Source organism: Rhincodon typus, chromosome 33 (genome assembly GCF_021869965.1).
Source record: "Rhincodon typus isolate 14 chromosome 33, sRhiTyp1.1, whole genome shotgun sequence".
Lineage (NCBI taxonomy): Eukaryota > Metazoa > Chordata > Chondrichthyes > Orectolobiformes > Rhincodontidae > Rhincodon > Rhincodon typus.
Window position 1 is genome coordinate 22393316 of NC_063364.1, and position 15645 is coordinate 22408960.

Sequence of the window (15645 nt, forward strand, 5' to 3'; positions counted from 1 at the left end):
CCAGCAGTGAACCTGCACAGCTGTATGACCCAGCAGTGAACCTGCACAGCTGATTGCCTCGGCTTTTTAGTTTCAAGTATCTCTGGACATCAGAGTTCAGAGGGTCGTGCATGTATGGAGTGAGCTGCCAGAGGAAGTGGTGGAGGCTGGTATAATTACAGCATTTAAAAGGCATCTAGATGGGTATATGAATAGGAAGGGTTGAGAGGGATATGGTCAAATGCTGGCAAATGGGACTAGATGAATTTAGGATATCTGGTCGGCATGGACGAGTTGGACCAAAGAGTCTGTCTCCATGTTGTACAGCTCTATGACTCTATTCAGCTTCTCCAAACCTTGGCAACATCCTTGTAAATCTTTGCTGAGCCCTTTAAAGTTTCACAACATCCTTCCTATAGCTGAGAGATCAGAATTACATGCATTATTCCAATAGTGACCTAACAATGTCCAGGTGTAGAACCAGGATCCTTTTAATTAATTGAGGTCTGCAACATGACCTCGCAACTCCTATACTCAATGCATTGACCAATAAAGGAAAGCATACCAAACGCCACCTTCGCTATCCTATCCACCTGCGATTCCACCTTCAAGGAACTATGAACCTGCACTCCAAGATGTCTTTGTTCAGCAACACTCCCCAGGACTTTACCATTAGGTGTATGAGTCCTGCCCTGATTTGCCTTTCCAAAATGAAGCACCTCACATTTATCTAAATTAAACTCCATCTGCCACTCCTCGGCCCATTGGCCCATCTAATCAAGATCCTGTTGTACTCTGAGGTAACCTTCGTTGTTGTCCCATTACACCTCCAATTTGAATAGCAGATTGTCGCTTAAAAGCGGAGCCTTTGTTGCATCGTGGTGACCATGGATGGATGAGGGTGGAGTAGATGGAACCACAGTTGGCACTAATGTATGTGATTAGAACAGTACTGGAATCAGAAAGATGGGAGGTGATCTCATTGAAATCATCTCACTCAATATTGATAAACATTCCTGGCTTCCTGATAGTTGTTCCGGAGAATTTATAGAGGAGATGCAAAAGAATGTTGCCGGGCTTGAAAATTGCAGTCATGAGAAATCATTGGCTAGGCTTGAGTTGCTCTCCTTCAAACAGAGGAGGCTTAAGTGAGGTTCAAAAGAATGAGGGGTTTGGACAGAGAGTGCAAGACCTGATTCCCCTTGCAGAGAGGTCAAACACCAAGGGTGGGCACAGATTGAAGATGATTGCTAAAAGTATTAGAAAGAGCTTAGGGAAAGCATTTTCAACCAGAGTGTGGTTGGTACTGAAATCCACTGCCTGGTTTTTGTGATTGAGCTGGAACTCCTCAATTAATTAAAAGGATCCTGGTTCTGCACCTGAACTGCTGCAATTGGCAAGACTACCCACTGGTGGGATTTCTTTGAATTTTTAAAAAAATAACCTATTTTTCCTAATCAACCAGTTCAGTGATGTTATTACACACCTCTGGAGCAGGTGGGATTCAAACCTGGGCTTCTTGGTCCAGAGGTAGGAACTTCACCACTGTGCCACAAGAGCAGGGGGAAGTGGAATTAGAATGGGTGGCTAATCCATTTGACCTATGCTGACATGATGGTCCAAATAGCCACCACCTGTGCTGTTACTTTTCAATGGTTTCCTTCCTTGCCTCTCTGTTTCTCTGTTCTCTTGTGAAAGTAATCACATGCTTGTTCCCATCACAGGAAATGGATATGGACAAATGATATTGGGAGGAAATGAGCAGATCTTATCCAAATGATTATTGACATGCCTGTTACAACAGTCTTATAAAAGTTCATTTGTTTTTTCAACTGTGAGGGGAAAAAAAGCTCAAATGATTTAAATGTGATTTGCACAATAGTTTAATGCATGTTACGAACCCATTTATTAAGTGCCTTGAGTTAAAATGTCTCCTCAAGAAGGGAATAGAATGCAGAGCACAGTCCCCAGACACTGGGTGGGAAGACATTATTAAACCATGCACTTTAGAATTTAGCATCGACAGCGGGTCATTTGGGAAGAACTCCATTAAAATCCCTTTATTAATTTTAAAAACTTCTCATTAACAATTCGAATTAGTTTGAACAGTAGAAATAATTTAATTTGAAAGTCAGATTTCCTGAAAAAAAAAATTCTGATTGAGGAACCTTTTTGCTTGTTTCACATTTCTGTTTTCTTGTTTTTTGGAAATGACCCCTGAAAATTACTGGCCCAAAGATAAATAATTGCCCCCACCCCGACTCCCCATAATTTGTTTCTTTTTCACCACTTGTTTTAGTTTTTCCTCATGGCTTTGCTTTGAAATGTTTGCTCCTGGCACCTCTCCTGACTCTGCGATACACACAGTAAGTGTTGGAGAAACTCAGCCGGTCTAGCAGCATCCATGGTGAGAGAAACATGAAGAAGTCATTCCAGACTTGAAATGTTAATTCTGGTTTTCTCTCCACAGATGCTGCCAGACCTGCTGAGTTTCTCTAGTGTTTTTTGTAGGCGTTTCAGATTTCCAGCATTTGCAGTATTTTGCTTGTGTTCCTCTGATCCTCTGTTTTGTTCATTTACCCTATCACCATCCACTCTCACCTGCGTGTCAAACTGTTCTATCTTGCAATCCCACCCATTGCCTCCCCCCCTTATTAAAGACCTTCCTTGTCAACGTCCCACTCGTCTTTTGTTCAAAAATTAGTTGCATCCCTAACCTTTCCCCTTTTCTAATGGAAGGTCATCAACTGGAAATATTAACTCTGTTTCTCTCTTCACACATGCTAACAGATCTGCTGATTATTATTTGCGTTTTCTAATTTCATTCAGATTTCCAGAATCTGTTGTATTATATTATTGTACTAAGACCAAAAATAACATTTTTTTCCAAGGCTGTGGCATGATCAGGATAGGATTGTTTGAGCAAAGAAATGACCTTAACTTTCAGATGTTTGACATTGTGGGAGGGACAGGCCCCAAGGTCTGGGGGCTGGAGACCCTCCATGGACACTCACTGACAATTATTTTGTCAAATTTTCAAAGGAAGAAAGACTTACGCACAACGAGACTGTCTTCAGCTGAAGGTCAATTGGCTGCAGTTTTCAATTGGGGAACCAGATTAGGATGAAAACTGAAATGGCAGCAACGCTTTATCTCATGACAATAGGTCATTGTAGAAAGGGAACATGAGCGGAGTACCACACACAGGTGTCATTATCCATTGGGTCCTGAGTATAGGCCACATACCAGAGCTTCTAAGGTGCAGTTAGTGATCGTACGTCAATACCTTCAGATGCAGACTTTTGTCCACATGGAGCAGTTATGTTAACCTTACTTCTAGCAAATTAGTCATTTTTCACACTTTCTTCCAGACAGTGAGGCCTGAGTTCTACTGCTGCCTGGGTAGAAGGATCAGAAAGGAATCAATGGTGCAAGAACAAAATGGGAAGCCACACTGGGATGGATCCCGGATGCTGTCCCTTGATTGGTCAAAATCCCCAGGCAGGGCAAGAGACAGGCCAGAGTGCAGATTGGCAGCCCACTTTGTGGAAGCTGATGGGGCGCCCAAGGTGGGGGACTGCCATTAGGAGAAGCAACACCTGTGGACTTCAACAATCACCCTGTTTACCACTTATCAGCAGAGCCACTGGGCCCCGTCCGTTCACAACTTTCAATCATCGTCACCTCTCTGAGGTCTCCTGATTGCCTCAGCCTTAGCTGGGAGCACAGCTGCTGAGCTGCTGGCTCTCTCATCGAGCCAGTTGTGTCAGGAGCTTGTCCTTAATTGGATGGCATCAATCTGGAGGCTAGCTTTGGCAAAATTCCTGAGCTGATCCATCTGCTGTCAGCCCTGGAAGTCTGTAGAATGTTTAATTGCAATAAACACAACCATTTCTTCATCCGATTCTATGTAAATACACTCCCAAAGAATTATGCACTGGATAGTGAGGATGTTATGCACTGGATAGTGAGAGTGTCTAAGTACTCAGTTTGACATTCCTTTTCCTTGCTAATAATGACTAAAACCAACTGACACAGACTGGGAATGAAAACCTGAGACTCTTGCCTGAAACATTTGGCCCAGCTACTAACTGTACAAAAAACTAGCCTAGGAAAAAGAATAATTTTTAACAATGCATTCTCCCCAGGCATACTGGAGCTGAGAGTTGTGAGTGATCATGTTAAATATTTTGTGCTGACACAGCTCACTGCATCAATCTTTAACGACGCTGGTGCCTATTGACCATGGTAATATTTCAGTCAGATCTGGCCTTGGATTCAGTATCATGGCCATCAAAACTGAGTAATTTTCCTTTAGGGATCTAGACCTATGTAAAGTTCAGTGCCCAGCTCGAGTGTTTTGCTTCAAATCCCAACATGGTTAAGGCACTGTTCAAGGAGCTCTCTAATTTGACTTGTATTTGCGCAGAAATTTTTTGAAGTCGGAAGTCACATGACACCAGGTTATAGTCCAACAGTTTTATTTGAAATCACACACTTTCAGAGCGCCACTCCTTTCTCAGGTGAAGTCACGAAGGAGCCGTACTCTGAAAGCTTGTGATTTCAAGTGAACTTGTTGAATTATAACCTGGTGTCATGCAATTTCTGACTTTGTCCACCAAAGTTCAACATTGGCACCTCCACATCAGAAATTCTTTAAAAATTCATTCATGGGATGAGGACATTACTAGCTAGGCCAACATTTATTGCCCCTCCCTAATCACCCAGAGGGCACTTAAGAGTCAACCATGTTGCTGTGGGTCTGGAGTCACATGTAGGCCAGACCAGGTAAGGACTGCAGTTTCTTTCTCTTCCCTAAAGGACATTGGTGAACCAGATGGGTTTTTCCAACAATCAACAATGGATTCAAAGTCATCATTAAGCTCTTGGTTTTTATTGAATCCAAATTCCACCATCTGCCATGACAGGAATCAAACTTGGTCCCCAGATCATTATCTGGGTCTCTGGATTAACAGTCTAGTGATAATACCACAAGGCCATTGCCTTCCACTAGAATTAAAATTGCTGCAGGTTTCTAAGTCTGTCTTGCTTACTTATATGATTTTTCTTTTAGCCATCGCTGCTCTTTGAGTGGAGAGGATCTGAACAGGCAATGGTCAGAGCCAAAGCCTGACCTTCATCCGACTATTTATCATACTAAGGGGCTCCTCAGCTACATGAGAAGTATTGGCAAGACCCCACTGGTAAGTGTTAGTGATATAAAGAAGGTTGGACAAGGAACATGACAAACCCAAGAGATCAAGAACCCGGAATATACTTGACCTACACTTGTAGGAACCAGCCAGTGTTTCATCAGTGAAGCATGGGAAGGTTCCCTCTGTTGCCCTGTTGCTACTTGATATTACATATCCTTCAAAGGTGAGGCCTCCACTTGTTTAGTTAGACAACTATTTCAACAAGAGAGAGAAAAATAGTATCAAATACAAAAAACTCAAAGGAATGAAAACAGAACTTGAAACTTAGCAGACAAGGAGAACTATAAAAAGGCCAGAAAGAAAACAAGAAGTGCAGAGAGGGATTTTGAAGAAATAATTACAAGGATATCAAAGGTAAGAGCAAGAGCTAAAAATGTAATTAATAGATAAATGTGAGAAACTGGTATGTGGGCCTCTAAATACCCACGCAAAAGCTGTGATAGCAAATAGACATTGTAGATTTGTTAAATTACTCCATTGCATTTGTTTTCACAATGGAGTCAGAAGACTAAATACCAACAGTATGAAGGGGCCGACAGAGCAGTCCATGATCCCAACAGCACAAGACCATAGAATTAGGAGCAGGAGGAAGACGTTTGTTTCTTATGGCCTGTTCTGCCATTCTGACTTGATTCTGGCCTTAACTCCACTGTGCCTCCTATAACCGTTGCCTCTTTCAGCCTCCAAACATCTGTTTTATTCAGCCCGGGCCTGTACTCAATGGAGTTTAGAAGTTTCGGGGGCGGGGGCAGTCTCATTGAAGTTTACAGAATACTGGGAGGCCTGGATACAAGATGGTTCCACTGGTAAGACAGACTAGGACCCGAGGGCACAGCCTCAGAGTGAAGGCAAGGCTCTTTAGAGCTGAGATGAGGAAGAATTTTTTCAGCCAGAGGGTAGTGAATCTGCAGAACTCATTGCTGCAGAGGGCTGTGGAGGCCAAGTCATGGAGTGTATTTAAGACAGAGGTGCTTGATTAGTAAGGAAATCAAAGGTTAAAGGGAGAAAGCAGGAGAATGGGGTGGAGAAAACTATCAGCCATGATCAGATGGTGGAACAGACTAGATGGGCAGAATGACCTAAGTCTGCTCCTATATCTTATGGTCTTTATGGTCTTACTTCCCAATGAGAAGCATAACCCAAGCTGAGATCTCGCTATGCATATAATCTGGTACCAAAGCCTACAGCCCACAATACTGCATTCTGAATTTGAAAATAACCAGGATTGCTGTTTTGTTTCAAGCGCTTGATTCTTACTCTTTGTTTGCTGTGACTGATCCGAAACAATTATTAGTCTATATTGTTCCATATTTTGTTCCTTGGCGATGTTTATTCTGTAACAAATATCTTTGTGGCCTTCCACTGCTTTGAGCCCTGGTGTGACCAAATTTTCCTGAATTCATTTCTTTGCTTTGCACCAGGTTTATTGTGACTACCATGGGCATTCAAGGAAGAAGAATGTCTTCATATATGGCTGCAGCCTTAAGGAGACACTGTGGCAGGCAAGGTCCAGCGTTGACACAGCAACATTGAAAGAGGATATTGGATATCGGGTGAGTGTCATCATTACATTTTCCTATCTAGTGGATTGTTACAATATTCAGCTCTCCAGTTAAATGCTTTTGGTTATATTAAGCAAATATCTTCTGTGGAAATCCAAAATAATTACAGCTTCTCTCATGATTAAATTTCCTGATCCATTTATACCCATGAATATATATGATTTTCTCAACATTCATCGACAAGATGGTGACACGACTGACAAGGCAACATCATTTATTCCTTCTACCAAAGTGTCCTTGAGAAGTTGGTGATGAGCCACCTTCTTGAATTACTCTATTCTGTGTGGTGAAGGTGCATCTGTCGTGTTGTTAGCAAGGGATGTTGTCAGGGCCTACAGCCTTTGATATATACAGTGCACTCAGCATGTTTTTGAACTCACGTGGATTGAAATGAGTTTTCTGAAGATGGCCTTCTGTTAGACTAGGCCAAGGTGGATCATCCCTCAGCACTTCTGGCTGAAGATGGTTGTAAATGTTTTGGGCTTCTCTTTTGCACTCACTTGCTGGCTCTGTCATTGTTGGGGATGAGAATGTTCAAGGAACCTTCTCTTCCCATTCATGACATGATGGGGCAGGACTGCAAAGCTCTGACCAGAACTATTGGTTGCAAAGTTACTTAGCTCTTTCTATCACATTCTGCTCCTGCTCTTTAACGTGAATGTAATCCTATGTTAGACAATAAGGCCAGAAGGCATAGGAGTAGAAGAATGCCATTCAGCCCATCAAATCTAATCTGACATTTAATGAGATCATGGCTGATCTAATAATTCTCAACTCCACCTTCCTGCCCTTTCTCCATAAGCCTTGATTCCCTTATTGATTAAAATCTGTCTGTCACAGCCTTGGATATACATAACTCAACTCATATACTAAACTCAATAGCCCTCTGTGGTGAAATTGTTCCACCAAGTTGGCACGCCATTTTTAGGTACACCTGGTGTTGGTCCTGCCATGCTCTTCTGCACTCCACATTAAACCAGATGATCCCCTGACTTGATGCTAATGGGATCGAGTGAGGGACATGCAGGACCATGGTCACTGATATTCAATTTTGAGTTGCCAAATCTGCTCTGAATCAATTTCATTTAACAAGGTGGAAGTATTGTCAGTACATAGCCAGGACTTAATCTTCACAAGTCCTGTGCAGTGGTCACTCCTACTAATACTGACATGGGTAAGTGCATTTTTTTTTTCCTTATTAGTTCACAGGATGAGGGTGTTGCTGGCTGGCCAGCATTTATTGCCATTTCCTAATTGCTCAGAGGGCACTTAAGAGTCAACCACATTGCTGTGGGTCTAGAGTCACATGTAGGCCAGACAAAGTAAGGGTGGAAGTTTCCTTCCATAAAGGACATTAATGAGCCAGATAGGTTTTATTCCCTCCATGACAATTGACAATGGATTCATGGTTATCACTAGATTCTTAATTCCAGATATTTATTGAATTCAAAGTCCACTATCTGCCATGGTGGGATTTGAATGCAGGTCCCCAGAATGTTATTTGGCTCTCTGGATTAACAGTCCAGCAATAACACCATTAGGCCATTGCCTCCCCATATGCATGAAGACTGATGAAGATAACATCGGTGTTTTATTCAACACCGCCTTTCCTCAGTTGATTGCAACAAGCGATCCCATTCTAGTTCCAGTGTATTTATGTTTTAAAATGAACCTGTTTAACCAGGCTTTCTTAGGTTAAGGAGAAAAGTGCGGTTGTATCAGTTACAAAAACATGAGGCAAAGTAATAAATCGTGACACACTTAGACACAGATTAGAAATGAGAAGTGAGGTTAACTGCCATAACATTTCGCAATCAATCCTCATGACAAGATGGCGACTGATCCATGTATCTTTTACCTAACCATTATATATTTCCTCACTTCTCAGTGTCTTGTCCGTGAGGACTAGATTGTGAAATGTTATGCCATTACATTGGGTGGTTTCAATGGCACTGACCTTGGCAGGCGAGTATTCGATCTGGAGATTCTTGGTACTGTAAGTTAACCAAAGTTGAGCTGTTTCTTTTCGATGGTGTCTTTGCTGACTTGTGACTTGCATCTAGCAGTCAGCGAGAGGGAGATCTCTCTTTTACCTACAAGTGCAGTGATTTTCCGCAGTCAGTCAATCACATTTGCATAATTTATATTCCCAGTCATGTTTGGCTTGTATGTTCTTTTTTGTTACTGTGTCAGCCTGCTGCTTGTTTGTGGGTCAGCTGTCCCAGTTTTGGCACAAGTCAGCAGATGTAAATGACGTGGACTTTGCAGGGTTGCCTGTGCTTTGTGTGCTTTTGCTGCATCTGGTGCTTACGTTGCTGCCGGGTGGTCTGTCTGATTTTATTCTTACTGTTTATTTTTGTGGAATGCTTTGATACGACGCTGTAAATTACTAGAACATTTCAGAGTCAATGACATTGCTGTGGGTCTACAGTCATGAGGTAGAGCAAGTAAGGCTGGCTGAGTGCCTTCCCTGAAAGACAAGATTTTTATATCATAATTCTTTACTTAACTGAATTTAGATTTCATACTCAGATTTCAGCTCATGCCTCCAGCCAGTTCGAACCCATAGATTACTAGAGCAGCAACATAAACACAATACTACCATACTTATTGAGAATATATTTTTGAAGTTTCTAATGTTGATAGAATATTTCTGTGAATTTTATTGCAATTTCATGATTGAGCATAATATGATAATTAACTGAAAAAAAACCCAGAAGAACTGCGGATGCTGTAAATCAGGAACAAAAACAAAGTTGCTGGAAAAGCTCAGCAGGTCTCGCAGCATCTGTGGAGGAGAAAACAGAGTTAACGTTTTGGGTCCGGTGACCCTTCCTCAGAACTAGTTCTGAGGAACCTTAGTTCTCAGAACCTTAGTTCTGAGGAAGGGTCAGCGGACTCGAAATGTTAACTCTGTTTTCTCCTCCACAAATGCTGCCAGACATGATAATTAACTGGCCCATTTACAATAGAATGTGTTCTTATTGAGTGCCTGGGTTTCCAGCAGCCAAGTTCAACCTGTAAATGTTTTTAACAGTGTGGGTTAGGAAAAATTTGGAATAATTCTGCCATAACTAAACTTGCAATCAAATCAATCAAGGATCATAGCAAATATGATGGGGCCAATGCTTACTGATTCTTATTTGAAAGAGAAATTAATGCAAATATTTGAATTTTCACTGACAAAGGCATGGCCCTTTCATGCTTCATTTGATGGGCACTGTTATACATGTATCTTGCTTTTAAGTAAGTTCGCTTTTGTGGACCCCATGTACTGCATGTAAACAACATTGTGACTCTGCCTGACAGTCATTCTGTTCTGGGTGTGAAAGCCACAAAACAGAAATCAGTCGCTTTTCTGTATAGTCTGCTTAATAACATATAATATGTTTTACTGTTTTTTAAAAAAAATACTCACAGTTAATCGATTGATTATTGGATAATTATCATTAATCTGGAAAGCACATGATCTTTCTCACAATTTTATTGACCAATAGACTCTCTCTCATCATTCCATTGACAAGCATTCACTCTTATCATTTCATTGCCTACTGCTTTGCTTCTCACCGTTGACAAACAGTGCTTTCTTTCAAAGTCCTGTTGACAAAATTCAAGCCATTGCTATTCCATCAAATAACATTGTCAGATCACACTGTTCTATTGATTGACATTGGTCTCTTCCCTTGCTCATTTAGTGCCCTCTTTCTTTCCATTGACAACGGTTGCCCTTTCTCACCTTGAACACCAAAGAAATAAATAGCAACAGAGAAATCTGTCATGGCACCTGCTTTAAACTGCTCTGAGTGCAGCCTTTATCAGATGCTCATGTCCAGTGAGTTAATCAGAAACCCGAGCTGCAGAAATTCTCCCACAGGTTGTTCAAGGAACATCACTCACCCTGCCCTGTGACATGAATGTAAATCTGTAAAAGTGCCTCATCACTGACTTGCTGCTTTTGAATTAAATAAATGCATTTCCTCTAACTGTTTCTCCACAGACCATTCCCAAAGTCCTGGACAAGATCTCCCCAGCATTTGCCATGAACCGCTGCTGTTTCTTGGTCCAGAAGTCAAGGGAAGCGACAGCGCGGGTGGTGGTTTGGAGAGAGATTGGGGTTCTCCGAAGCTACACAATGGAGAGCACTTATTGCGGCTGTGATCAGGGCAAATACAATGTGAGTGAAAGTTGGGGGTGTCTTGCTGTAGCCATGTTAATGACACTTAGAGCTTTCTCATCACTGCAAATTAGTGAAATTTGCAGGTAACTCAAAACTAGGAACAATAGAATCAGAACAGGCAGCCAAAGATTAATGAATCAATTGAATAAGATGTGCAAGTGGACAAAAAAAGTAAGATTATATTTGATGTGGTAAGTGGAAAATACATGCAGATAAGCTAAAAGAAAAATGATGCATAAAGCCGCTAAGGATGATAATTGAAAGACCTGGGTATGCTTGTAGATTCAATGTAGACTAGATAACTAACTAAATCCATTCATGACTGAACAGCAATCTGCAAAGTCAGCAGAATCTTGAAGAATCACACTGTACAGCACAGTGATCCGATCACACTTTGAGTAATATATCTGGTTTCAAAAAAGCCGTGATGGAGATGGTACAGAGATGATCCATGAGATTGATGAATAGAATTGGAGGTTTGAATTATGAAGCAAGATTAGAGAAACCTGTGATTTACAGCCTTGAAAGAAAGCCCCTGAGAAGTAGTTTTATAGAGATATATAAGTTGACAAACCTAGCGGATAAGTTAATTTCGAATGTTACCTTAACGTGCTACAGTTGGACCAGCAGAAATAGGTTCATTCTTGCAAAAGGTAAAATTAGAACTGAAATAATTTATTTCAACAAGGAATTATCAACACATGGAATGGACTGTTGAATAGTATAAATCTTAGACTCATTTAAGAAGCTATTGGGTTGAATTAAAGATCTTTATTGTTGAATGGGTTAAGGTGGGCTGAAGGGCAGGCCCCAAACATAATCATCTCATGACAGACTCCTCAACTTAAACATCACGGAATGTACTTTCACCTTCGCAGCTAGGGGTGTTCCTTGTTGCTGGGCCAGGCTGATAAATTGCTCAGGGAGAGTGATAGCCCCTGAGAGAGGTCCCCCACACTGCAGCATCCCATCAATAATTTAGATGGATGGAATATCAGATCACCACAGTTGCTGACATTCATTCCCACCCAGATCACCTCTTGACAGTCCATCCAGATAATTCCTAATGTTCAGGTAGCAAAATTAAAGTACATCGCAATGACTGACTTATGATTTATGATTTTGATTTTATTGTCACGTATACTGAAATACAGTGAAAAGCTTTGTTTACGAACAGTGCAGGCAGTTCACAGCAAGCAAAGGATGTACAGGAAAAAACACTTAGAGGCATACAGGTTACATTGCAGGTGTGACAGTTAGGACCAGAAACTACATATCACCAACTCATTGGCCTGAGTTCTAAGCAGATGGCAATGGCTATGAGGATGGACCAGAAAGACAGGAGTGGGGGTGGGGGGTAATGGAAATTGTGGAAGGGGGGTCCCCACCACAACAGTTTACAACAGCCTGACCCAATTATGTGCCAAAGAGGAAATTAATACCTTGGCATCAGGCTGTTGTCCTATTTTGCCGGGGAAGCAATCATATCTTTTAATTCTTCTTTAATATGATGCTTCTGGTGGTACCAAGATGTGTTGCCAATCCTTTTCAGAGGGCAGTTAGCAGGCAACTGCATCGCTGTGGATTGGAGTCACATGTAGACCGGCCTGAGTCAGGATGGCAGATTTCCTTCCATAAAGAACATTGGTGAACCAAATGGTTTTTGCAACAATTCATGATGGTTTCATGGGTCACCATTACAGTGACTAAATTTCAATTCCAGAATTATTAATTGAATTTAAATCCCACCAGCTGCTGTGGTGGGATTTGAACCCATGTCCCCACGGTATTAGTTTGGGCCTCTGGGTTACCAGTCCAGTGTCATCACAACTGAGCCACCATCTCCAAGAGTTAATTGATGATTTAAGGGCCAAGTATCTCTTCAGGGACAGCAGCATCACAGGGAACATTTAGCATGTAATAGCATCATAGTTATACAGTTATCACAAGCAGCAATGGGGAGAGTTGCCCACATGAGTGCATCATTGACCTCTGGATAGGAAGGCCCCTCTTGATCCTGTTGCTGAGGCAATTGTATGGAATTGGGTGAGGATGGGTGTTACATAACGTGCCTGGCTCTCAAAGTATAAGTTCTGTGGTGGGGCATATGATGATGCATAAGAACTTGGGTGGGCAGAAATGCTCTGGGTTATAAAGGAGATAGTCCTACCAACTAGGTCTCTGCATGGTCTCAGTCACACTGTCTGTCACACCATTGTAACTTGTGCCTGATTGGTATCATGTAAGAAACTGCATGTTTACCGTAAGTAAGAAATATGTTTAGGCCATATGCCTCTTCTTGTTAGACTACCTGTTCTTTTGCCCTTGACAACACCTGGCTGAAGCAGGCTCTGTAGATCATAACTCTAAAAGAGGATGGTGGCAGCAAATCTTATTGTGGCCAAATGTCCAGTTAGTGCATACAACATGGCGGCAGCGGTAGTCCTGTGACGATCTAATTTAGCCGTGCCTTTATAACAGGAGGCACTCCCATCTCTATCTTCTGATCTGATTCTAATTCCCTTGCTCTGGCCTCACAGCCTATTCCCTAGGTCACATTAAATTGGGCCCATCAAATGTAGCAACCAAACCTTTCTCAGTGTAAATACATTGACCATGAATTATTCATCCAGTTTCTAGCACATCAGTTTTGATACAATGGCACTTCTTTGTTGGGAGGTCTGCAAATTAGGATGGATCCTGTTTCACCGAAATTCCTGCTCATATTGGCAATGTCACATTTTCTGATTGAATCTGGACTCTCCTGTTAATGTCCACACTGATGTTGCTGGGAGGCTATTGTAATGTGTACTGATGACAGTGAGAGAATGACTCAGAATTGCCCAGAACATCTGATTAATTCTCCCAGCTCATCAATGGCAATCAGAATGAAAGAAAATGAGGTGTAACCATTTCCAGCATCTGGAAAGATTGCCAGAACCTGTTGCTACCTCTTATCTGCTATCTGGAGAATCTTATACAGTGATTGCTTAACTCAGGAGTGAGAGTTGGTGAAATTTTTGTTTTGCAAAGCTGACGTTTTTGGTACAACTTTGACAGCTTGATGTCCCTGGCCTGGAAAAAGGCTGACCTGGAGGCAACTGGTCCTGTAGAACTTAAGAACAGTTCACTAAGATGGTGAGGATCATTTCAGCAGGCCCTGTAGATCCCAACTTTAAGTCAGCAGCTGTAACATTGTATCCTGCACTCTGTTCTGTTACCCTGATGCACTTGTATAGTACGATCTGCCTGTAAAGCACACGTAAGACAACACTGTATATCAGTACACATGACAGTAATAAATCAAATCAAATCAAAACATTGCAATACACTCAGTGAGTCACAGAGCATTTAAAGACTGATTACATTCAATCAGATAGTCAAAGTCACCTCATTAGGAGGTACTGATAATGGTACCTGCCTCTTGAAATGCTGGCAAATAATCTGGAGATAATAACCAGGCTAATGCTCTTCGAACTTGCTTCACATCCTGCCATGGTAGCTGGTGAAATTTAAATTCAATTAGTTAATAATTCTGGAAAAGCAAACTGATCTCAGTAATGTGGTGACCAAGAAATGATCATCTGTTGTTTTTATAACTGATCTGTTTCAGCAATTTCCTCCAAGGAAAAGGAATCTCCTGTCCTTACCGGGTCAGGCCTTCATGTGACTCCAGTGGCACAGCAATGTTTCTGACCGTTAACTGCCCTCTGAAATATCCAAGCAAGCCATGCGGTTTAGGGATGGGCAACCAATGTTGATCTTTCAGTGACACCCACATGCCATGAAAGAATGAAAGGAGCTTAATCATGTTCAAAGACACAGGCAGAGATTTCTAATCATGGTCTTGGTATGGGGCACAGTCACAGCTTTTGACTAATCATTAAGTAAGATAGGAAGCATCTTCAACTTAGTCACAATTACAGAAATTGGCAGAACCTCCTGCGTATACACTCCAGTGAGATAGACAGAAACGTCTTGTGTCAAGAACATTCTGTTCATCCTTCCAGGAAAAATCATTGATCTACATCAAAGTGCGCTTGTCAGGAGCTCATTATTGTGAAAAATAAATTGCTATTTTATTGGAGGTGCATAAATAAAACATTTACTTTATTGTGCACTGACAATGAGAAATCATGTTTAGAAAATGCATTCTTTGTATCAAAGTGAGAGGCAAAGGATATATTGCTATCAATAACTCTATGCTTTCTCAGGCATTTGATGGGAACATGGGCCATTAATAATGGTTTCAGTGCAGAGCAAAGTGTGTCATCTTTTCAGCCCCAAGGGTCACAGCAATTGATAATGAATTGTTTCATTTTAAAACGGATATTCCCGTCTGCACTTTGATCCATTAGAATTACAGCTTCCTTAAAGTGCAGATGACCTCTCAACAATCTCTGTCTGGGTTGAAACTATGGGGTATTTATTTGAGGCCATTTTCAGGTACAGAATCAGGTCTTTTCCAAACAGGAGACCCTAAGAGAGGCAAAAATTGGGCCCTGTCCCTCATTAATGTCATTTGGATGATCTGCTGTGGCTTTCTGTGCCTCCCCAGGAAACACCCCAAATAAATTTGAATTCAATTGATAAAATCTTGGAATGAGAAGTGTCACAGTGACTGTGAAAACATCTTCAATTGTCATAAAAATTATCTGCTTCACTGAAGTTCTTTAGGGATGGAAATCTATTGTTCCTACCTGGTCAGGCC

At 41.5% G+C, this 15645-nt stretch overlaps 1 protein-coding gene across 1 annotated transcript in view; it reads left to right on the plus strand.

The window, feature by feature from the left end:
• LOC109928951 (cytosolic carboxypeptidase 4) overlaps positions 1-15645 on the plus strand; it is a 272400-nt gene that overhangs the window by 137565 nt on the left and 119190 nt on the right. The window contains exons 20-22 of the mRNA XM_048616090.1: positions 5054-5183; positions 6617-6748; positions 10755-10931. Of these exons, the coding sequence (XP_048472047.1) occupies positions 5054-5183; positions 6617-6748; positions 10755-10931 (439 nt within the window). The remainder of the gene's footprint in view (positions 1-5053; positions 5184-6616; positions 6749-10754; positions 10932-15645) is intronic.